At 39.4% G+C, this 26,933-nt stretch overlaps 1 protein-coding gene across 1 annotated transcript; it reads right to left on the bottom strand.

Annotated features, from left to right (window-relative positions):
* Nucleotides 1-1,149: 1,149 nt before the first annotated feature.
* On the bottom strand, nt 1,150-2,670 carry LOC107769734 (oleosin L-like). Its single transcript, XM_016588977.2, has 2 exons — nt 2,201-2,670; nt 1,150-1,573 (listed from the first exon to the last, which is right to left on the bottom strand). Exons 1-2 carry the CDS (start codon nt 2,497-2,499, stop codon nt 1,441-1,443), a joined length of 432 nt encoding a protein of 143 aa, XP_016444463.1. The 5' UTR covers nt 2,500-2,670; the 3' UTR covers nt 1,150-1,440.
* Between the last annotated feature and the right edge of the window lie 24,263 nt (nt 2,671-26,933).

Here is a 26,933-nt window from a genome sequence, read left to right as displayed (position 1 = left end):
GAATGAATTGGGAAGAGAAGTGCATTGGGAATTGTGGCTACAATTTGCAAAAGAATTGGGCCTAAAGACCATTTCGGGCCAAAGATAAAAATATGGGCTATTAAAATGTGAAGAATTAACCCAAATAGCCGCCCACCCAATAACTTAAACTAAAAATAGCCGGTAGAGGTATAATTCTTTACAAATAGCCGGTGGAGGTATAATTCTTCACAAATAGCCGGTCCTAAATGTGAAAAATTAACCCAAATAGCCGCCCATCCAATAACTTAAACTAAAAATAGCCGGTGGAGGTATAATCTATCACTTAAATTAAAAATAATTAATGGGTATATAATATATGTATAATTTATATATATGACTAAAAAAAATAAATAATTAATATTGGCTTGCTATTTGTGTAAAGATCCTTGAATAATTGCAGACGGCCATACAGCGTCATTTACAAATCACATTACGTCGTATACATTGGAGAATAATATTGGAACAAAGAGAAATTAATGCTAAACCCCGTCCATTTAAAACTTTGTAGAAGCGCATGCCAATGCTGATATAATTGTTTTTTTTTTTAAGCAAACGCAAAGTTACATTAGAGAAACATCCCTATTCTCTATTCAAAGAAAAACATCCATGTTCTCTAAACATCTCTGAATGAGAATCCAATGCTAATATACTAATGTAATTTATATATGAGAACTTTATATAAATAAGGGGCGATATGCATAAATTATATATCACTTATATACTAAGTATGTGTTAAAATAGTTGTATTCAAAACCAAATAATCAGAAAAGCTAAAACATATTAGTTCAATAAACAAAACAGAAAATAATTAATTTCGAGTCCACTAAGTTATAGAATAAAAAGTTTTCAAATTCTCCCTGAAAAATGAGGCCATGAAGAAGTGCAATCCCATTCACACTCTTTAGATAAAAACCTAACACCCAACACCATGGACCATATATACACCTCGGCTAAACCATGGACCATACATATATTCCGGCTATTTTTTGTTTAAACTGTAAGCGGTTCTTGTTTATTTATATATATAAATATAAATATAATATTGCAGAAATAGGGCGTACGCAGCATCAAATTGCCACTCAAAGTAAACGTAGACAGAAAAAGGAAGTGAGGAGGAGGCTATAAAGCTTATATGAAAAGCATCATTAGCTCTACTTATTTCAATTTGATCGCAAAACATTAACTAGAGATTACTAGAATAAAGTAAAAACTAGAGTCCCTATAAGTATGGAACCCAAAACTCAACAAGAAACCCCAAAAAGGGGGCTTGAAGATAACGAAAGAAAGACGTGGACATTCAAATGAACGTCGCTAGCTAACTAAATGCAGCACTCCCCAAAGCCCAAACTGACAAACTCCATTTTGAAATGAGCAAAAACAGAATACAAAGTGCAAATTGATGAACCAAGGCTCTTAACCCTATTGGGTGCCGGAGATCTGCTGTTGTCCAAACTGCTCCGCTCTTTCTTTCATCTCCCGAGCCTTTGTAGCCAGTTTGTCCCTTGCATACTCCAACTGCACCGCACCAGGTGGGTGCCTTCCTGTCACGTACCTACAGGATTTACGATTTAAAATTTATTGGTTCAAACTTAAATTTTTTACTAATGAACTCGTTGTTCTAAATAATACACACACACACTCCCAATTTCAGTTTATGGGACACGGTGACACCATTTCCTTATTGGTCAGTTTTAAGAACTGAGCATTTCTATATTTGAATTAGTCTGTTCAAAAAATAATGACACAATTTTATATTTAGAAATAATTTAATTTTGAGTTCTCATGTTATGTTATTCTTAATATTCGTAATGAGAAACTTTAATTATAGTTATACGAGTATTAAGACACAAATTTCAAAAATCGTATCCACACAAATATTATAAATGTTATTGTTATACTTCATTCGGTCCGTGTGACAATTTTACTTTGGGGGCTAGAAATACGAACACCTAGAGGGAAAAAAAAGGTATTCACTACATTAATCTTATTTTTTGAAAAAATAAAATTAATTTTTTATTAAATAGACACTTGTTTTGGACCAAAATAAAAAGATAAAAGCGTATTAAAAAAAAATCTTTCTTTCTTGAACCGAATTGGAACGGATGGTAAACTATTTATTGACATTTTAGAGTTTTACCACCTATAAAATTAGTAGTACTAATATTTATTGACATTGTACCTGTAGATCCAAGACAGAACGCTTATTGCCGCGACACCAAAACCTCCGGAAGCCAAGAAACCAAACATCAAGAAGAAGAGGGTAATGGTGGCAGGAACAAGCACTGGACTGAAAATCAGCAGCAAGGGAGTGGCTACAGTCAGTGCAATGATAGTACCGGCCAAAGTCAAGCCGGAGAGAACCAGAAGAGATCCGCCGGCGGTGACGGCGGTAGCAGCCTTCACCACCTGGTAAGACCTAGGTGCAGGCTGCTCATGATGAAGATGATGAGTATGCTGATGGCCATAGTAGTCAGCCATGGTTAACCAATTACTAACTAATTCAAACTGGTGATGAAGTGAATGAGGAGAGTATTATGGGATTGGTGGAGCTTTGGAATTATATATATAGAAGGGCGAAAGGGAAAGGTTAAGGAAGAAAGAGGGGCACGAATTTGTGGAAGAGGTGTGACGTGTTAGAGGGGTGAATAAGCGGCAGGTTGCATGCATAGAGGAGTGCCTCGTTATGAAACACGTACATATATAGTCGGTATTGCGAATTTGTGATTGTTGTGGAATTTGAATTGGTGCCTACTTTATGTCGAGGGGTAGCCTGATTTTTGATGGTAAAGTTTGCAGTAGTCGTCCCAGAGGGATAGCTCGGCCCAATCGAGCAGCGTTGCCATTCAAATTTTTTGTAGTTCTGGTAACAGAAATTTGCACGGCGCGTCTCCAAAAACTGGTTTTGGCGGAATGTCCTAGTTTTGATTAGTCTTAGCAAAATAATTTAGTTTTTGATTTGAACATTATATTTTTTTAATTTTTAAAGCTTGAAATTTTTATTTGGTGGTCAAAATTGAAGTTAATAATCAAGTATTATTAAAATCATTTGAATGTTAATAATTTGTGCTTAGATTTTTATTTCAAGCACAAATTTTGATAATTTATAGTAAAAATCTCAAAACTCTATTATTGGACCTTAGAAAGTGTTGAAGAAGACAAAGTGTGTCCTTTTGATTTAGTGTTATTTGATTAAATTGGTAATTGAGGATTGTTTGTGCTGGTATTTAGAATTTTTCTTTCAAATTTGAGATCATTTGGAGCAAATTTGGGATGGGTTAATCGAAAGTAAAGTTGCAAATTCGAATAACGCTTTGTTCAAACAATCCAAAAAAGTATATCGATCGGGTAGACTTTGATAAACAATTTAACAAATAAGTAGAATAAATCTAGCATCAACTCTACCACTCTGGTAGAGAAATTCCTAAAGAGCAAAAGTATGACAATCGGGTAGACTTTGATGAATAACTTAACAGATAGGTAGAGTAATAATAGCATTAACTCTATCAATTTGGTAGAAAAATCTTCAAACCAAAAATATGACAATCTGGTAGATTTTCTAAGTAGAACAATTTAATCCAATAGAACAATTTAATCCAATAAAAAAATCGTGAAAAGATGTATGCTGGTCCGAAGTCATTTTCTAAGTATCGCTAATTTTAAAAACATTCGACTAAGGCCAACTCCTTGCGGAGCCATTCCTGTCAGTCTACCTTCTGGTAAAGGAGTGTAGTTGGATGGGTGAAATTCCTTCAGTTTTAACTAAAATTGCAAAATTCAAGGATAAAGTGTATCTCACTCTTTCCTCATTGATTTCGCTACTCCAAACAATCGTCTATATAACAAATTTTACAAGTGTCATAGAAAATGAATAATGTCTCACATAAAATATGGTGGATTTATTAATATCTTTTACGATCCAAACTTTGAAGAAACACGAAGGAGAACTTTAGATAAGATGATTTTCTTTGTTTATTTTAAGGACAAAAGATTATTCTTGGCTCCCCTATATCATGTTTTAGTGAAAGTAAGTTGATGCTCCACATCTTCCATGGTTTTTATCAAATTTTCTACTATAAAATTCGACTAATAGGCTGTTTACGGGTAAAAATCGAGATCATGATATATTCCGACCTCCAACAGGGTAAAACGAGCTCGAGGTATGATTGCAAAGGATCAGAATCGAAGCAAAGGTCTCATCGAGTCGGAGTTCGGGGGGCGATTATCTGCCCTCGAGAATATCGAGGTCATGATTCGAGATCAATCCAAATCCTGAGAGACTTTCCGGAGAACATTGTCGGGCAATCAAGCACGACCATTAGAAGACCGTAATATCAACGACCGGCCGGATATCACGGCGTGGATCTCGACACGTATCCATATAGAACCAGCAATTAGTTAAACAGAAGATTTTTTACCTTTTACAGAATTGTACTTAGAGTAGGATTCCCCTCCTATATAAAGGGGGTCTGATAATTCATTAAAGACACGGTAACACACATTTCAAAGCAATATATTATTATTTTCATTGTTATTTTAAGCTTTTTCTTTCATTCATCAATATTGTCCACCGTGAGCCCGGATCGGGGATGAATATATCAATAAGGTTGGAATCATCCTCCTCGCGTGATTTGAATTTACTGTATTTCTATTTGTTCATTCTCAACCAATTTATCGTTTTGTATCATATTAATCTGCGTATCCTTAAAATCACTTACAAATTTAATTGTTATCTGGTTTTGAGGGTAAACAGTTTAGTGCCCACCGTGGGGCTAAGGATAATAGTGGCAATTTGATACAAATTTCTATAACACACCCTCCTTCACACTTGTTCTTTGAAGTGTCTTTGATTTCAGGTCAACGTTTAAAATGTCGAACTCCCAATCTGCCTCTCTAAACATGGATGCTGAGTCTGGCCACCATGGCGAGAACAATAATACGGTGCCCGGTAATGAGGTGCCCCTTGTCGATCCAGACGAAATTCCGGCCGTGGACCCGATCGACGCCAACTCACATGTGGCCATCAACACGAACTTGCCTACCGATCCTGAGAACAACATCTGCGGGGGAGTCTGATCGGTAGCCCAAAATAGTCGTGACGGTTATGGAGATAGGATCAACTTATAGGTGGTCTTCAAAATGCTGCAGGCTCAGCAGGCACCGATAGCCCAACTGCAGAACCAAAGTCGCGCTTCCAGTAGAGTTGAGCCCAAATCATCCCGGAAAAACACTCGCAGAAATTAACCAGCCGCAGATAGGCTAAATGAAGCTGAACCCGGGACCAACCCTGAGATAATAAAGATGCTCGAGGAATTGAAAAAAAAGGTAGAAACGGGAGAAAAGAAAATCGAAGCCAACGACAAGAAGATGGAGACGTACAACTCCAGGGTCGACCAAATCCCCGGAGCACCACCGATATTGAAGGGCCTAGACTCCAAAAAATTTGTTCAAAAACTTTTTCCTCCGAGCGCAGCCCCGAAGCCGATCCCAAAAAGGTTCTGCCTGCTCGAAATTCCTACGTACAACAGAACAACTTATCCAAATGAACATATGACCTCGTACACGTGCGCCATCAAGGGGAATGACTTAAAAGATGATAAGATTGAATATGTCCTTCTGAAAAAGTTCGGAGAGACCTTGTCAAAAGGAGCTATGATATGATATCACAACTTACTCCCCCCCCCAAATTCTATTGACTCATTTGCTATGCTTCCAGATGCTTTTGTAAAAGCGCACGTCGGAGCCATCAAGGTCGAGACCAGGAAGTCGGACCTTTTCAAGGTAAAGCAAAGAGATAACGAGATGCTCAGGGAGTTCGTGTCAAGGTTTCAAATGGAACGGATTGACTTGCCGCCGGTGGCAGATGATTGGGTCGTTCAGGTCTTCACCCAAGGACTCAATACTCAAAGCTCGTTGGCTTCGTAACATTTAAAGCAAAATCTGGTAGAATATCCGATTGTAACTTAGGCCGATGTGCATAACCGATATCAATCCAAAATTAGGGTCGAAGATAATCAACTTGGGGCCCCTTCTGGGTCAGTTTTATCCCGTCCGAGCTAGTGACAGATCCAAAAGAGACATTGATCGAGAACCAAGGTCAAGTAGGGATCGGTATCAACCGTACAACGGTGATCGTAGGGGTAACGTGTGTGGACGAAACTTTGTAAGAAATGAAATGAGAAGTGATCGAAGTCAAAATAATTGGGGACTCATGAGCAAAAATGGTTTCGACAAGCCCATCAGGCATAAGGAATCGCCGAGGTTATCGGAGTACAACTTCAACGTCGATGTTGCTGCTATCGTATCCGCCATCGGACGCATCAAAGACACCAAGTGGCCTCAACATCTACAGTTCGATCCGACCCAAAGGGATCCCAACTTAATATGTAAATATCATGGCACAAACGCTCACAGAATAGAGGATTGCTGACAGTTGAGAGAGGAAGTGGCTCGGTTATTCAACAACCGTTATCTCCGGGAGTTCCTAAGTGTTCATTTCAGGAATAGAGATTCTAGTAAGCAGATCGAGTAGGAGAAACCTCAGCACGTCATTAACATGATTATCGGTGGGGTCGACGTTCCCCAAGGGCCAATGTTAAAGCACACCAAAGTATCTATCACGAGAGGAAAATGGACTCGAGATTACGTACCAGAAGGAACCTTGTCTTTCAACGACGAGAACGCTGAAGGCATTGTGCAGCCCCACAATAATGCATTGGTAATATCTATACTCATAAATAAGTCTCGGGTTAAGCGTGTATTAATTGATCCAGGTAGCTCGGCCAATATCATAAGATCGAGGGTCGTGGAACAACTAGGTATACAAGACCAAATCGTGCCTACAGTCAGGGTTCTAAACGGATTCAACATGGCATGTGAGACCAATAAAGGGGAGATAACATTGCCAATGAATACCACCAGAATCATTCAGGAAACAAAGTTCTGCGTGATCGAAGGAGACATGAAGTACAATGCTCTATTTGGGAGACCATGGATTCACAACATGGGGGATGTACCCTCGACGCTGCACCAGGTTCTGAACTTCCCGATGTTAGGAGGAATTAAAACAATTTACGGAGAACAACCGGCCGAAAGGAGATGTTCGCGTTCGACAAGGTGATCTCGGTATCCACACTTTCGATATCTAAGGGTCTGAGTCTGGTGGCCAAAGACGAAACCAAATAGCAATTACTGATACCATCCTCAATGGAACCGAAAAAGCGGGGGATGGATGAGGACGACGACTACGGAGTTCCCAGGTCTTTCATGGTCCCCGATGATTTCGAAGCCACCAAATCAACAGTCAAAGAACTCGAGCAAGTCATATTGATCGAACACCTGCCTGATCGTAAGGTACACCTAGGCACGAGGTTAAGTCCCGAGCTCAGGAAAAAACTCATTAAATTCCTTATAGCTAACGTAACTTGTTTCGCTTGGTCCTATCTCGATTAGAGTTAATATCGTATCCACAGGGATTGGAGTTAAATAATATTTTCGTAATTTGTAGCTAGATTGCTATCTAGGAGAATCAACAGTTGAGATTGATGTGATTAAAACTAAAATTAACTAAGAGTCTAAACTATTGACTAATGACAATCGACGCAAGTAATGAGCAAAGAAGGTTATCAATGGGAAAAGATTGGGTTTTGATAGGATAGGTGCAAGACAATTTTTTGGGATCTAACTCTAGATAATTCAATTTTAATGTTCAAGTGATTGTCTCGAATTCACTCAATTATTAGTTCAACTGTTTAGTAGAAACTCCTCTCTCGATTAAGTCTCAACCTCACAAGATGAACCAATTTAAGCTTGGTAAAGATATGCAAGAATGCGCAGTGGATTGGTCTTTAGGAGAACCTCTCTCGATTCTCCTCCTAAATAGGTTTAATCAATGATTCAACTAGTGTATTTCGATTACTAAGAAGAATTAATGAACTCAACCAACAATAGAATGCAAAGATATCACAAGTTATGACTCCCTCGATTACATGAATAAGTGAATATAGATGCAATAATTAAATCATCCAAAAACGCTTCAATACATAAAACTAGAGTTATAGTCCACAAACAAATATCAATACACCAAATTCATCAAACTCTAAAGGAAACTACTCTATAGACATGGAGTAATTTATCACAAATATAGTTAAAGTATAGAAAAAATATAAAACGATCCAAACTCGTGTCTTGAGTGAGGATTGAATGATGAACTCCTTGTGCTTATTCTTCTCCCACTCCTCCTTAGCTTCCTTAGGTCTAATATATGTCAAAAGTCCCAAAATAATGTTTTTCTATGTATTTATACTAAGTAGGGTCGGGCCCAGATGAAAACACCTTCTCATGCGCCAAATAGGACAAATACTCTGTAAAAATTGCACAGGCACGCCGCATGGGGCGACGCGCCATGCAGAGCATTAGTGGGGATTTCTAGAGAGTTGTTTCTAATGGGCAGCAAGCATTTTACACATGCGCGGCGCGCTACACGCCACCCCACGCGCCGCGCTAGTGTTGTTTTCTTAGAGTCCAGATGTTTCTTGACTTTTTGATATCCAGACATGGTTTTAGACCCCCGAACACGATCTCGGCTTTATCCCTTGGGATTTTACTCAGACTTCAAAGCTCCAAATCACTCGAATTCATTCCATAACACCTATATAGCTCGGAATCCTCCTACAAGGCATAAAACACATAATTAGTGCAAAACACTAGCGATTAAAGCTCAAACTCAATTAAAGTGCAGTAAACTAGAGTGCAATAAGCGACTAAATCACGTGATTATAGCCTACCATCAACACCCCACACTTAAACCATTACTCGTCCTCGAGCAATCAAAATACACTTTATAAAGACACAACCTTTTTCAAACAACTCTCCTAACTCATTACTCCACGAATATTTAAAATAGACTAAGCACACTAGTGTAACATTTTCACCTCAAGATTTGACTCAAAAGCACTACACATTATTTATAACCCGCTTACTTACTCTAACATAGAGGTCAAGCATTACCTTTCTTTCGTGAATCAGGTGTCCTCACAAAACACTAGAGAGTAGTTGCACACACAATAAAATTTAAGAATAATTAGGAACTCAAAATAGAAAGAATTCACTCACTCTCAGAAACAACATTCATATGCTACAAAAGATGAACCATAGGCTTGTCCGTAGTGTACTACTCAACTAATCGAGCCCATTCAGTCAAGGATCAAATAGAACTTTAATTGGTTATAATGTAGGCTGCAGGACGAGTATGATACATTTAGATATAAGTGTGACTACACCTCCCTAAGCATTTTAATACATACACTTAACCGTTCAAAACCACACACTTATGTCAAATCATAACTCCACCTTTACATCAATATACATTAACTCCTAACTTCTTTAAGCACAATTACATCAAAAGTTACCACTATCATGGAATATTTTTCATAACCATACAATTATTATTATTTTCTTTTTCAATTCAAGTGGCTCTTACTTTTTCAAAAATAATGCATCTTTCTCTTTATTTCATTAGTTCCACTCAAAAGCCAAACCAACCACCCCACACTTCAACTTTTACAAAGTTTATAACAATTTTAAGTGCTCATGAGAGGCTAAAGGTTCAAATAGATGGTCAATTCAAATAAATGGGTAAATCTTGTAATGTGATTCCCAAAGAAACAGGATTACAAGCTCAAATGGGTTAACTAAGATACATAACAATTAGGTGGGTAAGAGCATATAACTGGCTCAACAAAGAAATGCCTATATCACTTCCAAGACTGAATAAAACTACTATTTCTCTTTGCAAATACACGAGGCAAGTTCTAGACATCAAATGCAATGCACAAAATACATAAAACCTCACGCCCACATGGCACATAACTCACCCCAGATTGGATTATCAAGACACTCTAGTCAAAGAAGTTAAGCAAAGTCAAGATCATACACTTTAAGGTGCTTATGCAAGAGTCAAAACTGAGCCTAAGCGTCACAACTAAAGCACTCACTATTCTCAAGGTATAATAAAGTCAAGAGATATTGTTTTTCATCAAAATCATAGCACAAGGTTTCCTACTCCTAACAAAAATAAAAACTAACTACACCCAGTTCAAACAAAACCCTTGGAAAAGAACCGCGGCACAAAGAAAAACCAAGGGGGACTTGTTACACTACCTAAAAGAAGAAAATATTTTTATCTTTTTCCTTCCTACTTTAATCCCTCAAGAAACCTGTCGATGATATCCATCGTCGGAAAAAATCAAAAATTTTAAAAATTTTATGTTTTTTTTCTCAAAATATTTTTCTTCTAACTATTAAAAAGCAAAACAAACTAAAGCACTCACTATTCTCAAGGTAAAATAAAGTCAAGAGATATTGCCTTCCATCCAAATCATAGCGCAAGGTTTCCTACTCCTAACAAAAATAAAAACTAACTACACCCGATTCAAACAAAATCCTTGAAAAAGAACCGCGGGACAAAGAAAAACCAAGGGGGACTTGTTACACTACCTAACAAAAGAAAATCTTTTTGTCTTTTCCCTTCCGACTTTAATCCCTAGAGAAACATGTCGATGATATCCATCGTCGGGTAAAATCGAAAATTTTTAAATTTTTAATGTTTTTTCCAATTATTTTCTATCTCTAACTACTACAATTAACAAAAAGAAAACTAAAACTAATATACATACATACAAATATCCCCACCCCACACTTTAAGTTATGACATGTCCCCATGACACATAATTAAAAAGCATAAAGTAAAGGAAACTTCCCTGAATTTTCTTCTTTTCTGAGAACTTATGAACTCCCCTAATTATGAATTCATTCCTCATTTTCGTTCCTTGGGATTTTTTGTGGAGCTCATTAATCCCACTTCTGAGGATACCTGCAAGACCCGCTCTTTTCTTTCTTTCTTGTCCTCATCTTGAGCAGTGAATTGCTCATTCATGATGATCCTTAACTTGTTTCTGTATTCTTTCACAGGATCAATCCATACATATTCCTGTAAATCATCAAAATTAAAATCCACATGATCAAGGTTGGAATAAGAAAACAAAGAAGAAAGGTCAAGTGAATATTCCTCTGGTATGTCCAAGACCATTTGTTTCTCATTCTCTTCTACTAAAGGTTGCAAATGTGGAAAAGTGGATGGGGGTTTGAACTCTTCTTCCGTTGCTTCACACTCAACCACAACCTTATTTTCAATCATCTCAGTTGAATCAGAGTTCTCTTGAACAGTGAAAAGCTCTCTGTGGATGCTCATCCTCTTGAGTAGGCTCGTTCTCATAAGGTATCTCCTCCATATATTCACCATCACACCGCAATGAGATTTCTGAGAGTATACTTACTAATTGACTCACTCGCGTTGTTAGGTTCTTAATAGCTACATCATTTTGCATAAACCTTTCTTCAACACTATTCATGAACCTATGCATAACCGCTTCCAAACTACCATTCTCCTCTTGAGGTGGTTGTCTCACTTTGCTTTCATTCCAGCCATAATAAGGGTATTCATCCCAACCAGAGTCAAAATTGTGGCCATATGAATCCTCATACGTGTACGAACTAAAAACAGAGTAAAATCGTTCAAAATACGAACCATAGAAAGAATACATACCTGCTTGATAGTCAACCCATAGATGATTTCCACCGCATTTAAAACACATAGAAGACTACTGATAATGTTCAGCTACTAACTCTTCAACCGTTTTCTTAGGCTGCTTGTACTCCATCTTCACAGCATTTAGAGTTCAAAATCTATAGTATCTTCTCCAACTTGATAGGTACTACAAAACAAATCTTGAAAAGAAGTTAACTAATACAGAAAATAAAATAGAAAAGGAAAAATAAAAGGAAAAAAAAAAACCTAATTCCTGAATTAATACCAAAAACTATTTCAAATACTATTGATTGCCAATCCCCGCAACGACGCCAAAATTTGACGAGCGCAAAACACACACTTAAATATGCCCGCTATTCTAGTATAGTATAATGTTGTATCCATAGAGGTTGGAGTTAAATAATATTTTTTTAATTTGTAGCTAGATTGCTATCCAGGAGAATTAACAGTTAAGATTGATATGATTAAAAATAAATTAACGAAGAGTCTAAACTATTGACTAATGACAATCGACGCAAGTAATGAGCAAAGAAGGTTATCAATGGGAAAAGATAGGGTTTTGATAGGACAGGTACAAGACAATTATTTGGGATCTAACTCTAGATAATTCACTTCTAATGTTCAAGTGATTCTCTCGAATTCACTCAATTATTAGTTCAACTGTTTAGTAGAATCTCCTTTCTCGATTAAGTCTCAACCTTACAAAATGAACCAATATAAGCTCGGTGAAGATATGAAGAATGCATAGTGGATTGGTTTTTAGGAGAACCTCACTCGATTATCCTCCTAACTAGGTTTAATCAATGATTCAACTAGCCTCTTTCGATTACTAAGAAGAATTAATGAACTCAACCAACAATAGAATGCAAAGATGTCACAAGTTATGCCTCTCTCGATTACATGAACAAGTGAATATAGATGCAATAATTAAATCTTCCAAAAACACTTCAATATATAAAACTAGAGTTATAATCCACAAACAAATATCAATACCCCAAATCCATCAAAACCTTAAGGAAACTACAACACAAATATGGAGTAATTTATCACAAATATATTTAAAGTATAGAAACATATAAAACGATCCAAACTCGTGTCTTGAGTGAGGATTGAATGATGAATTCCTTGTGCTTTTGCTTCTCCACCTCCTCCTTAGCCTCCTTAGGTCTTAGATGTGTCAAAAGTCCTAAATATAATATTTTTCCATGTATTTATACCAAGTAGGGTCGGGCCCAGATGAAAACACCTTCTCCTGCGCGAAATAGGACAAATACTCTGTAAAAATTGCACAAGCGCGCCACATGGGGATACTCACCATGCGGGAAATTAGTAAGCAGCAGGCACTTTATACAGGCGCGGCGTGGCGCGCCGCACTAGTGTTGTTTTCTCAGAGTCCGTATTTTTCTTGACTTTTAGATATCCAGACGTGGTTTTCGACCCCCGAACGCGATCCTTGCTTTATCTCTGGGCTTTTACTCAGACTTCAAAGTTACAAATCACTCGAATTCATTCCATAACATCTACATAGCTCGGAATCCTCCTACAAGGCATAAAACACACAATTAGTGCAAAACACTAGCGATTAAAGCTCAAACTCAATTAAAGTACAGTAAACTAGAGTGCAATAAATGACTAAAACAAGAGATTATAGCCTACCATCAGGAGACCTCAGTCCGTAGTCAAGCATGCATTTATCAAGGATGAGGTATCTAAACTCTTTAAAATAGGGTCCATCCGGGAGGTTAAGTACCCGAATTGGTTAGCAAATGTAGTAGTAGTCCCTAAAAAGGGGAATAAATTAAGAATGTGTGTAGACTATAAAGACTTGAACAAGGCATGCGCCAAGGACTCTTTCCCTCTACTAAACATCGATCGCATGATCGATGCAACGCAGGCCATGAGATCCTCAGTTTTCTTGATGCCTACTCTGGGTACAACCAAATTCAGATGGACCCGGACGACCAGGAAAAAATGTCCTTCATCACCAAATACGGTACCTACTGCTATAACGTAATGCCATTTGGACTAAAAACCACCGGTGCCACTTACCAATGCCTAGTAAATCGGATGTTCGAAGACCAAATAGGAAAATCAATGGAGGTTTACATTGACGATATGTTGCTTAAGTCCCTGCGAGCAGAGGAACATTTGAAACATTTGCAGGAAACATTCAACATATTGAATAAATACAATATGAAGCTAAATCCGGAGAAATGCGTATTCGGAGTCGGGTCCAGGAAATTCCTTGGATTCATGGTGTCCAACCGGGGAGTCGAGATCAATCCCGATAAGATCAAGGCCATCGAGGACATCACCTTTGTGGATAATGTTAAGGTCGTTCAAAGGTTAACTGGGTACATAGCCGCTTTGAGTCGATTCATCTCGAGGTACTATGATAAGAGACATCGGTTCTTTTCACTATTGAATAAGAAGAATAACTTCTCATGGAACCCGGAGTGCCAACAAGCCCTGGAGGAACTCAAGCGGTACCTCTCAAGCCCACCTTTGCTTCATACTCTGAAGGCAAACGAATAGTTGTACCTGTACTTAGTCGTATCCGAGGTAGCGGTAAGTGGAGTCCTAGTCCAGGTGGAGGAAGGTATGCAATTTCCTATCTATTATGTTAGCATAACTCTAGGCGAGGCCGAAACTAAGTATCCTCACCTAGAAAAATTGGTGCTCGCTTTGCTAAGCGCCTCTAGGAAGCTAAAACCGTATTTTCAATGCCATCCCGTATGTGTTGTGACTACTTACCCCTTAAGAAACATAATGCATAAGCCCGAGCTCTTGGGACAATTGACCAAATGGGCCGTGGAGATAAGTAGGTATGACATCGAATATCGACCCCGAACCACCATCAAATCTCAAATTTTGGCAGACTTCGTGACCGACTTCACGCTGGCCCTAATTCCTGAGGTCAAGAAAGAGTTGTTGTTGAACCCGGGGACCTCTTTCGGAATCTAGACCCTCTTTACGGATAGTGCCTCGAATGCAAAGGTGTCCGGACTTGGCATCGTATCGAAACCACCGACGGGTAATGTAGTTAGAAAATCTATTAGAACTATAAAATTGACTAACAACGAGGCCGAGTATGATGCCTTGATTGCAGGTCTTGAACTGGCTAAAAGCCTGGGCGCCGAGGTGGTCGAAGCTAAGTGCGACTCCCTCATTGTGGTGAACTAAGTCAATGGAATATTTGAAGTCAAAGAGGAACGAATGCGAAGATACCTGGATAAGATACATGTAACATTACATCGGTCCAGGGAATGAACTTTACAACATGTACCTCGGTATCAAAACAGCGAAGCTGATGCTCTTGCTAACTTGGGATCTTCAGTCGACGACGATGAATTCAACTCGGGAACTGTCGTACAACTCATGAAATCGATAGTGGAGGAAGGCCATGTCGAGATAAATTCAACAAGCTTAACCTGGGACTGGAGAAACAAATACATAAATTACCTGAAGAACGAAAACTTCCCTCGGATCCTAAAGAATCGAGAGCTCTGCGCACGAAGGCGACCCTGTTTAGCATGTCCGAAGACGGTACCCTATTCAGAAGAGCATTCGATGGCCCACTCGCCATATGTCCGGGACCAAGAGACACCGAGTATGTTTTGAGGAAAGTCCACGAGGGCACCTGCGGGAACCATTCAAGCGTCGAGTCATTGGTTCGGAGGATAATCAGAGCCGGCTACTACTGGATCGACATAGAAAAAGACGCAAAGGAGTTCGTGCAAAAATACGATGAATGTTAGAGGCATGCTCCGATGATCCATCATCCTGGGGAATCGCTACATTCGGTCTTATCACCCTGGCCATTCAAGAAATGGGGAATGGACATCGTTGGTCCCCTGGCTTGGGCGCCCGGTAAGGCTCAATTTATCTTATTTATGACTGATTATTTTTCTAAGTGGGTGGAAGCCCAGGCATTTGAGAAACTCAGGGAGAAGGAGATTATTTATTTCACATGGGACCACATAATATGCCGATTTAGAATGCCGGCCGAGATTGTGTACGACAATGGGAAGCAGTTCATCGGCAGTAAGGTGAGCAAGTTTTTCGAGGACCATACGATCAAAAGGATCCTATCAATGCCCTATCACCCTTGTGGAAATGGGCAGGCAGATTCCACAAATAAAACCATACTCCTAAACCTCAAAAAGAGGTTGACCGACGCCAAAGGGAAATGGAAGGAAATCTTTCCCGAAGTACTATAGGCATATCGTACGGCCTCAAAAATCTAGTATCGGGGCCACTCCGTTCTCGTTGGTCTACGATGCCGAAGCTCTTATACAATTCGAAGTAGGAGAACCGAGTCTCAGGTTCTGATATGCGGCCGAAGAATCAAATGATGAGGCCATGAGTACAAATCGAGAATTGTTAGACAAAAGGCGCGAGGCCGCCCTCGTCCGGTTGGATGCCCAAAAGAATCGGATCGAAAGATATTACAATCAGAGAGCCAACCTTTGACACTTCAATGTCGGGGACTTAGTGTTAAGAAATATGACACTGAACACTTGGAACCCGAACGAAGGGAAGCTGGGATCGAATTGTGAAGGCCTATATCGAATTATTAAGATCACTGGCAAAGGATCGTACAAACTCGAAACGGCGAACGGTGAGCGGCTACCAAACAACTGGAACATAACCCACTTAAAACGATACTACTACTAAGGTATGACCCCATTTATTAACTTTCTTTAAATATATTACGGATTGGACTAACACTTGCAGGTGACGACCGAGGAATGATGCAACTATTAGGCCTGAAAGCACGCGTTGCACTCTTTTTCCCTTGAACCAGTTTGCCCCAAATGGGTTTTCCTGCAAGGTTTTTAACGAGGAAATAGCGGATCGTGCTAACTTAGAATTGAAGAAAGACTATGAATCGGAGTCAAGGTTCACATCAATAGTATCCGAGCCCTCTCTAAGATCGACCTCGAATACTGGGGGCCATCACCCTCGGGTAATGATTTTAGCAAGGATAGAAACTTCATGCTCAAACAAGTATGGGCTTGGTGGATAAGATTTGTTGTAAGGGTCAAACGGTCAAATGAACAGTGCCCATATAGACCACCTCATCCATAACATGAAACTTGTACACATTCGTAATCTTGTATGTTGCACAGAAATAAAAGAAAGTTTCTACCTTGCATATACATATTTTGTCTCTTAAAAACTACTTTATTTTGTACTTTAAGGACATCGGGCCTAAGGTCCACCTCCATCTGAATCCAAGAGATCATCCCCACTCGGGGACTATCGTCATGGGTAAGCCCAAACAGCTCGGGCTACAAAGCCCGGGGACACAAAACCTATTAGGCAGTGCCCAAACTTCAAAGGCTATGGCCATTCCTATTTAGGGACTGTTGTCCCGTGCAAGCCCGGGTGGCTCGGGGTAATAAGCCCATTGGGCAACACCCGAATTTAAAAGGCTACGGCCATCCTAGAACGGCTCAGAGACGTCCGAGATCCGTAACCAAAACATAAGGCCTTCCAAATTTCTAAACTGGTTAGAAGGCTACACTTGAAAGAATTATAAAAAATTCTAAGTAAACACTTCGGGGAATGCTTCCGGTCATACCAAGCCCCCACGATTCTTAAGCAAAATAATATCAAGAATGAACATTGTTCGAACCTCCGAACAAGACCTAATTATTACGTGCTAAGGATCCGAAATCTTTGCAATCTTAAAGAAACAGGCTTGAAATTTTTGGTACGATATGCTTGTGTGTGTGTATATATATATATATATATATATATATATATATATATATATATACACACATAAATTTTTACAAAGGCCAAACGGCCTCAACAAAATAAGAAAGTACAAAAGCAAAATCAACAAGGAACCTAAGAAGCCTGATCTTCGCTGGAGCCCGCCTCGTCACCAGAGCCATCAGCCTCCCTCCCTCTCGGTCCTCGAATTCGCTCGAACCCTCGGAATATTCCTCATCCTCGGGGTATGCCTACTTCTTGGCCTTTGCCTCGAGCCTCTTAACATTTTCGATCTCGGCCGATAAATCGAACCCCCAAGCATGAACCTCCTCGAGAGCCTCCCTTCGGGACTGCCACTTCGCATATTTGACTATGGCCTTTAGGAATTCCTAAGCTGCCTCAGCATCGGCTTTGTACTGGGCCACCATCTCTTCAGCGTCGGCCCTGGTTGTTTCCGCAACTGACTTGGATGCTTCAATCTCCCTGGAAAGGGTATCCTATGCGGAAACGGCGGAGCCCAGTTGAGACTGGAGGTCTTTGATTTTTTGAGACCGGGTCTCAGCTTTCTCCTTCACCCATCAAATTTGGGCCTCCGCCAAAGCCAGCTACTCCCGGGCAGTCTCCTTTTCCGAAGCCAATCGGTCCATCTTGCCTTTCCACTCCTCGGCCATGGCCTTGACTTAGTCCATCTCAGCCCGGAGTTGGTCGACCCGATCAATCTTCTGTTGGACCTGTGGATTCTGACCGTTAGACACCGTGTCTATCTCATCATCACTAACTTCAAAGATTTTTACCTGTTCCAATAGGTTGGCGTGTTCTTTTTGAGTCACATCCAACTTGACTCGGAGGCTCTTGACTTCTCATTCGCGTTGCTCGTTGAGAATCTTATACATGCCTCTCTTCTCAACAAGCTCTTTGACTTCGGCCTCGAATTGGCTCAGCTCATCTCGGTACCGGAGGAAGGTTTTGTGGTGGAGCACCGAGGCCTGCAAATATGAGAAGAGATATTAGAATTTTCACGAATTAATTCAAATATTAGAAGAGATATTAGAATTATCAAGAATTATCAAGAATTACCCGGTTCAGCGCCTGTTGTGCTTTATTGAATAGGCACGACGCGTCTACCTCATTCATTTTAGCCTGGTCTTCTTCAGTTACCAGACACTGGAGGTAACTAGCTATCCCTACGGGGGCGAAAAGGATCCGGGCATCCTCCGGAACGGTGATAATGACAGTCCGCTTCCAACTAGGATCCGTGCTTGGAGCGGGGAATCGATTGGTCAATCTCGGACTCAAGCTCGACTTGCTAGCCTCCGAGGGTGGACTTTTCCATGGCACCTCTATGTCACCCTAGCTGGTAAAATCCTCCGGGGCGGATGAGCCCACACCGTCAAAAAGGTCTCGGAGGGGATCATCTGCTCCATGGACCCTTTCATGGGATCGCTCCTTCGTCATTTGGGCTTTATCGAACATTGATTCTGTGAATGAAAGCGACCCCGAAATATCTATAATGCCGGGCGGAGCAGGGCCGACATATCGCGAGTCCTCGGCCCTTACTTCGGCATCAGACTTGCGAACTTGAGTGGGATTCGCTTTTGTCATTTTCCCCTCGGCTGCCACCCGTTCCTCGGGGACAGATGGCTCATGGGCCACGGAGATTTCATCCTCCTCGGGCTTGTCTCTGAGCTAGAGGAGTGATTATGAGTCAAGCACACAGGAGCTAGAGGTTTCCTTTGGCTTACGAACCAGCCTCCTCTCATTTTCTTTTTCTCCGAGCTCTGTGAACTCGGGGCCCTTTTTCTTTTCTTCTCCCTTGCTGTGGCTCCGGGTTGTCCCGAAGTGGAGGAATCGGTAGGTAAGTCATCGTCCCCAACTAAGGTCCTAAGATCGACGGTGTTAGGAAAACCTGCAAAAGAGAAGTAAAGAAAAAACAATAAGAAAGTAATGCTAAAATAAGAAGCCTAACACAACCTATTCGGGAAAGGAATCTTACCATGGGAATGGGCCTCCCAACAATTCTTCGAGAGTTTGTGCCACGAGCGCTAGGTGTAGGGCATCTATGAGATAATACCTTTGACCTACTCCTTCAGTCGAGGGACATCATTTGGAACTCGAGCGACAGCTGCGCCACCACGAATACCAATGAGAAAAAGAGAGAAGAACACGAAATCATCATTCGAGGGAAAGTTTTACTTACGTGATGCATTCCACTTCTCTGGGAATGGCCTGAATTCGGCCGGGATCAAATCTGAGGTCCTCACCGGGACAAAATGACCATGCCAGCCTCAATCCCTGTCCTCGACGATACTCAAAAATGGGGCTTTACTGGCTCGGCGAACAAGCTTTATCAGTCCCCCCGAAAGATTCTGGGATTGTATAAATGGAGCAGATAATCGATGGTGAAGGTGCACGAATTGATTTTATTTACAAAAAATTGGAGGAGGATCACGATCCTCCACAATGAAGGGTGAATTTGGCCGAGACATATCTCGTACCTCTTGCAGACGTCTATGATGACCGGATCCACCGAGCCCAGCATAAAAGGATAAGTGTAGATACTTAGGTATCCCTCAACATGTGTAGTAATGGCTTCCGCAAAGTCGGGGACCACTATATCTTTTTCGGCCCAGTTACAGTCCTTTCTGACTAAGGGGAGATCGTCTTCGGTGATCGAGCAAATATATCTCGATGCCTCCTCACACCGACCCTGCACCGAGGAGGGTTTCTCGACCTTGATGTCATCAGAAACCGAACAACCCCCGGGGATGAACATCTTCAAGGGAGGTTCAGGAGCTGGTTCATCCATGACCACGTTAGCAGTGGATCTCCCGAGGTCGACCACATCTTCATTAGTTCCAGCAATCATTTGGGAGTTAGAAGTGACCTTTTGGGGAACATATTTTAAGGTTTTTGCGATTGTCATAAGGGAAAGCTTAAAGGAGATAGAAAAAGGTTGAAAGGTGGAAGCTTAGATATGTTGGCTTAATTGGATGATGAGTAAAAATTTCAAAGGAATTTTGAATAACCGAGATAAAAATGCTAGAATGTGAAAAAGAGTAGTGAAATCCTGAGGGTACGGGGGTAGACGATTTGATGTAAAGTAAAAACGAACAAAATAGGGGTTATTTATAGTGGTTTCGCGACGTTTCACCTCCAGGGACAGCCGACCGGCGGCTGACGTGCATTTAATGCCATTATGACATGACCGACGAAACGTTTCGGACTTTTTGTCATTTATGTCACGGCGTATTGAAGAAGGAATCGAGATGCTCATGTCGTTTCTCGTCAACTTGCTTTCCAAGAAATGAGGGGATTATCTGTATACGGGTAAAAATCGAGATCATGATACACTCTGGCCTCCAACAGGGTAAAGCGAGCTCGAGATATGATTGCGAAGGATCGGAATCGAAGCAAAGGTCTCATCGAGTCAAAATTCGGGGGCCGATTGTCTGCACTCGAGAATATCAGGGTCATGATTCGAGATCGATCAAAATCCTGAGAGACATCGGAGAACATTGTCGGGCAATCAAGCACGACCAACAGAAGACTTTAATATCTGCGACCGGCCGGATATCACGGCGTGGATCTCAGCATCTATCAATATAGAACCAACAATCAGTTAAACAAAAGATTTTTTACCTTTTATAGAGTTGTACTTAGAGTAGGATTCCCCTACTTTATAAGGGGGAGGGGGAAGGGGTATGATAGTTCATTAAAGACATGGTAACACGCATTCCAAATCAATATACTATTATTTTTATTTTTATTCTAAGCTTTTTCTGTCACTCATCAATATTGTCCACCGTGAGCCCGGATCGAGGGTGAATATTTCAATAAGGCTGGAATCATCCTTCTCGCATGGTTTGAATTTAATGTATTTCTATTTGTCCATTCTAAACTAATTTATCATTTTGTATCAAATTAATCCGTGTATCCTTAAAATCACTTACAAATTTAATGTTTATCCGATTTTGAGGATAAATAGCATTGAAGAAAGAGAAATGTGTGTCACAAATTAAATATTTCTAACACACTAAGAAAATGCGAGTCCCTGTATCAACATTTTCAGCCCAAGAAAAAAATAATGTGTCCCTTCTTAATAGGAAAAATTATGCGATATACCTATGAGAATCAAACTAATTACCCGTATTCTACCCATTTGAAAATTATTTCAATTTCTACCCATTTTGTTCAAAATAATTATCCGGCCTACACTCGCTATAAACGACAGCTATACACGTTTTTTCATCAATTGGGATTACTGTTTCTTCCTGATTTTAAATTTTAAACACCCCAATCCTAATGAGCTTCTCTTTGGACTCCCACCTAGTAATCAGACGCACACCCTTCCAATCCATAGTTACACAAATTCATTCTTTGGAGGTCCTTGATGTCAGCAGCCTTGCTCTTTTCACGTTTGATATACAAAAGACTAATTGTTATATCAGCTTCTCTTTTTTTTTGTTGCGATAATTTTTTTGATCAATTAATTTATTATCTAAATCAGATCTAAATGCTCAGATTCGAAAATTCAGAAATTTGAGGTTATTGTTATTGAAATTGATTGAGGTATGTTTATTTGTTCTTATAACTATAGTTACATGCTGGTTTAAGAAGATTTAAGAGAAAAGAGCTGAAAACATTATTATTGGAGTTTGAGAAATCTTGAAGAACATAAATGTGTTTTTGATGATTTGATAATATTTGATCCAATTTTTTTATTGAGGTTTGTTTGGACAATTGTTTGGAAGCTTTGGTTAAACTTATAGCTTAGTAGATTCGAGTTGTGAAATTTGGGTCGGAGATTTTTTGTGCATATTGAAATTGTTGATGTTAAATGAAGAACACAACATACTATTTTGGTATACAAGGGTAATTCAATAGTTATGCACTTTGTATGTACATTTTGTATACTTTTATGGTATACAGTATAAACTTTATTGCCACAATATACTGCAATAGTATACTATTACAATTGGATCCTTTTTCAAGTTTTCCCATGGAGTTCTCATACTCTTTTTCAAATTATTATTTAAACGAGGTAGTTGAGAGTTTCATGGAGATATTCTTCACTATACTAGAAGTAGGTAAAAATACACATAAAATAATAATATACCTATTTAGTATATTTATATACCATTTTGGTATACTGATATGAAAAACATTTTGCAATAACATTATACACTAATATATCACTTTGTTATGCTTATATAACATTTTGTTATATTAATATATTATTTTGGTATACTATACGCCAGAAATATTTGTTAAAAATATTACAAAAATTAAAATATTAAATTAAAGCTTAAACTTTATTTTTTATATTTTTTTTGAAGGAATGAACCGGTCATCTATGATACATTAATAGTATATTATATTCTATGTGGGTAGTATAAAGGACTAATGGGTGTTTTGTTTTTGAAGAAATGAGAGAGTCCTCTATGATACCATATCAGTATATGATATATACCAGTTTGATATCATAGAGGACTGAGTTCTTATTTTTTTAAAAAGAAATAAACCAGTCCTCTATAATATCCTTGTCAGTATGTGATATATCATAGAGGATTGAGGAGTATTTTTTTTAAAAATGAACCAGCTTTCTATGATATCCTGTCAGTAAATGATAAATACCATGTGAGTATCATAGAGGAATGCAGAGTATTTTTTGGAGGAATGCGTCTGACCTCTGTGATACTATTAGTATGTGACATATACCAAATTGGTACTCCCTCTGTTTTAATTTATGTGAACCTATTTTCTTTTTAGTCCGTGCCAAAAAGAATGACCTCTTTCCTTATTTGGAAATAATTTACCTTTATGCAATAATTTATAGCCATACAAAGTATATGTGCTTCATTCTATACAAGTTCAAAAGTCTTCTCTCTTTTCTTAAACTCCGTGCCCAGTCAAATGGGTTCACATAAATTGAAACGAAGGGAGTATTATTTAAGACTGAATATTTTCTTGGAATGAATGAACCAGGCCTCTATAATACCCTGTCAGTATATAATATATACTATCTGGGGATCATAGATGACTGAGTGTGTTTTTGAAAAAAATGAATCAGACCTCTATGATACTCCGTTAGTATATGACATATACCGTGTGGGGTATTATAGAGCACTGGTGAGTGTATTTTTTTGTTGTTGAAGAAATGAACCAATCCTTTATACCCTATCAATATATGATATATACCATATGGGTATCATATTATACTGCAATAATATAATTCAACGGCTAATAATATTTTATTTTTGGTGTACTATATGCTAGAATAAGTTATTTTCTGATAATTAATATATAAAATAATAAAAAATAAACAAATAATATACAATATCTGTAACGACCCGACCGGTCATTTTGAGTTCTAGTGCATCGTTCAGCAGTTTGAGGCCTTGAGTAGCTTCACTTCAATTATTATGACTTGTACGTGTGGTCAAAGTTGAATTTCGGGAAGTTTGGAGTTGATTTGGAAAGAAAATTCTAATTTCGGAAGTTTTAAGTTAGAAGAATTGACTAAGGTTTGACTTTTAAGTAAACGACTTCAGAATCGGAATTTGAAAGTTCTAATAGATTCGCATGATGATTACAGACTTGGCCGTAGGTTCGGGTTGAGTATCGGATCACCCGAGAGCATTTTGGCGCTTATTGTGGAAAGTTTGCATTTGGAAGGCTTTAGAATTTCATAAGTTTGGTTTGAGGCGAACTTTGGTGTTGTCGATATCCGTTTGGGATACTGAACCTAGGAATACGTTCGTATTGTGATTTATGACTTGTGTGCAAAGTTTGGCGTCATTCTAGAATGTTTTGATATGAATCGGACGCGTTCGTCGAAGTTTGAAAGTTTAAAGAAAGGTTTCGATCGTCGATGCAAAACTTTGATGTTGTTTGGTGTGATTTGAGACACCGAGTAAGTTCGAAATGTATTTTGGGACCCGTTGGTATATTTGGTCAAGGTCCCGGGGGGCCTCGGGTGGATTCCGGATGGTTAACGAATCGGATTTTGGACTTAAGGAAAAGCTGGAAAATTCTGGTTGCTGGTACAACCGCTTCTGCGGACGATTCACCGCAGAAGCGACGTCGTAGAAGCTAGGCAGTGAACCGCAGAAGCGGCTAGGAGTGAGCTGGGCAGAGGTCGCATGTGCAAATAAATTCTCGCACCTGCGTGATCACAGATGCGACTACTGGAGCGCAGAAGCGGAGTTTGCTGGGAAGACTAGGATAGCAGATGCGGAACTGCACTTGCGGATGAGGGGTCGTAGAAGCGAGGCCATAGGTGCGGCGTTTTATCTGCAGAAGCGGACTTGGCTGGGCTTAGTGGGAACCAGACCTGCGATGGGAATTTTTTCATGTGGGGAGCCGCAAAAGCGGCTAATTGTCCGCAGGTGCGAAGGTCGGGTTGGGCAGTGTGTTCTTTTAAAATAGGGGTTTGGCTCAATTCTACTTCATTTTGTCCATGGGAGCCGATTTTGGAGAAAATTTGGAGTGCCATCTTCATCATCTATTATGGAGTAAGTGATTTCTTCACATTGTGAGTTAAATACATGGTTTATATATGAATTTAAGCATGAGAATTAGTAGAAATTTGAGATTTTGGTAGAAAACTTAGAAATTAGTATTTTTAGATTTTGACCACGAAATTGGACATGGAATTTGAAATAAATTATATATTTGAGTTCGTGGTGTTATGGATAAAGTATATCTTTTCGAAAATTTTCAGAATCCGGGCATATGAGCCTGAGGGTTGATTTTATTGACTTTCGAGCGGAGTTGAATTTTTTTATAAATTGTTAAATTGTAAGCCTTGGTGTATATTTTGATTGAATTACACGTGGTTTGACTAGTTTCGAGATGTTTGGTTTAGAGTTGAGGTGTTAGAGAGGCGTTGGAGCCGGTTATGGAACTTCGGAGCGAGGTAAGTCTCCTGTCTAACCTTGTGAGGGGGAAACTACCCCCAAGGTGATATTTATTATTATGTGCCACTAGTTGTGGGTGCTACGTACGCATGAGGTGACGAGAGTCCGTACGTAGCTAAATCATATTTATGTCCGGGTAGGCTTAGGAATTTATCATGTAATAATTGAATTATTTGAACTCGTTCTGCTGGCTTAATTAATTAAAGTTATAACTGAATTTGATTTAGAAATAAATATACGTATACTAGGCCGAGCCTTAGCACTTGAGTTGTGGGGGAGTTATTTGAGAAACAGTAAAGATTATATTTATTTTTTGCTCATGTACTGTATTGTAAATACGTGTCTCGTAATACGATAACTTCCTTCCTTTCTTGTGGAGCGAGCCGAACGCCTCGGCAGTATAATAGATGCATCTATAGTTCGTGTCGCTCGACCCTCAGCAATGTACCCATTATTTTGGATCGGGCTAAATGACCTCGGCAGAATCATGCGTTATATTGCCAGTAACCCGAATATTCAAGAGATAAACCTTTCACTGATGCCCAGCATTCTTAGGGTATTCCTTATTTATTTGATAGTGGCACTTCGCATTTTTCTGAGATGTTAAGGTAGAATACAAGATCGAGAAATCTATACTTTAAAAGAAATATTTGGAAGATTATAAAATTTACAGATTTACCCCCACTATCGCTGTCCACTTCATATCTGTTATGAATTATTATATTATTTATTGGACCTCTAGTAAGTGTCACGATCCAAAATCTACTATAGGTCGTGATGGCGCCCAACACCGCCGTCAGGCAAGCCAACATTGATTTATCGATTAGATTACCCATTTTATTTCTTTGAAATTACTAATTCCCAATAATTAAACAGAAAAAGTAGAATTTACCGGGTAAAATGATAATAACTACGTGAACTACAATAACGAACAACCAGTAGGAACTCCCAAAATCCGGTGTCACAAGTGCATGAGCATTTTTCTAAGGAGTACAATAATAATACAACATTTATCCCGAATGTAATAAGACGAAATAAAATAAGTAATACAATGGAGACTCGGTGGACTCCGGTGCGTAGCCTGGAATGCAGCTCACATAAAGTCTTCTGAACCGGTGCGCCTATGTGCCAAGATAATCACCAAATGACCTGTCAGATCCTGCACATTTAGTGCAGAAGTGTAGCATGAGTACGTAAATCAACGCGTACCTAGTAAGTATCTAGCCTAACCCCGAAGGAGTAGTGATGAGGGATCGACATCGACACTTACTATAATGACACGACCGGTCATTTTGAGATCTAGCACGTCGTTTGGTAGTTTGAGGCCTTGAGTAGCTTCACTTCAGGTATTATGACTAGTTTGGTATTGATCTGGGAAGAGAATTCTAATTTCAGAAGCTTCAAGGAGATTTTTATAAAAACGGGATTTGGCCTAGGTATTGATCTGGGTCGGAATTTTTGGCTGGGTAGTGAGGTTTTTATAAAAACAGGATTTGATCTATTTTTATTTCATTCTTCACTTGGTTGGGGCGGTTTTGGAGAGCTTCAAGGAGGGATAGTTGGAAATGCCGAAATTAGAATTCTCTTCCCAGATCAATACCGAACTTTCCGAAATTTAATTCCGACCACCCGTACAAGTCATAATACCTGAAGTGAAGCTACTC

This window comes from Nicotiana tabacum, chromosome 4 (assembly GCF_000715075.1).
Source record: "Nicotiana tabacum cultivar K326 chromosome 4, ASM71507v2, whole genome shotgun sequence".
Lineage (NCBI taxonomy): Eukaryota > Viridiplantae > Streptophyta > Magnoliopsida > Solanales > Solanaceae > Nicotiana > Nicotiana tabacum.
Note: the sequence above shows the minus strand (reverse complement) of the source record. Positions and strands in the feature narration are given on the sequence as shown.

Bases quoted from the DNA above. Each gene is read 5' to 3' on its own strand.
- LOC107769734 (XM_016588977.2), bottom strand. From the start codon at position 2,499: ATGGCTGACTACTATGGCCATCAGCATACTCATCATCTTCATCATGAG. The intron at 1,574-2,200 runs GTACAATGTCAA...TAAATCCTGTAG, and splicing joins GTTCTGTCTTGGATCTACAG to GTACGTGACAGGAAGGCACC.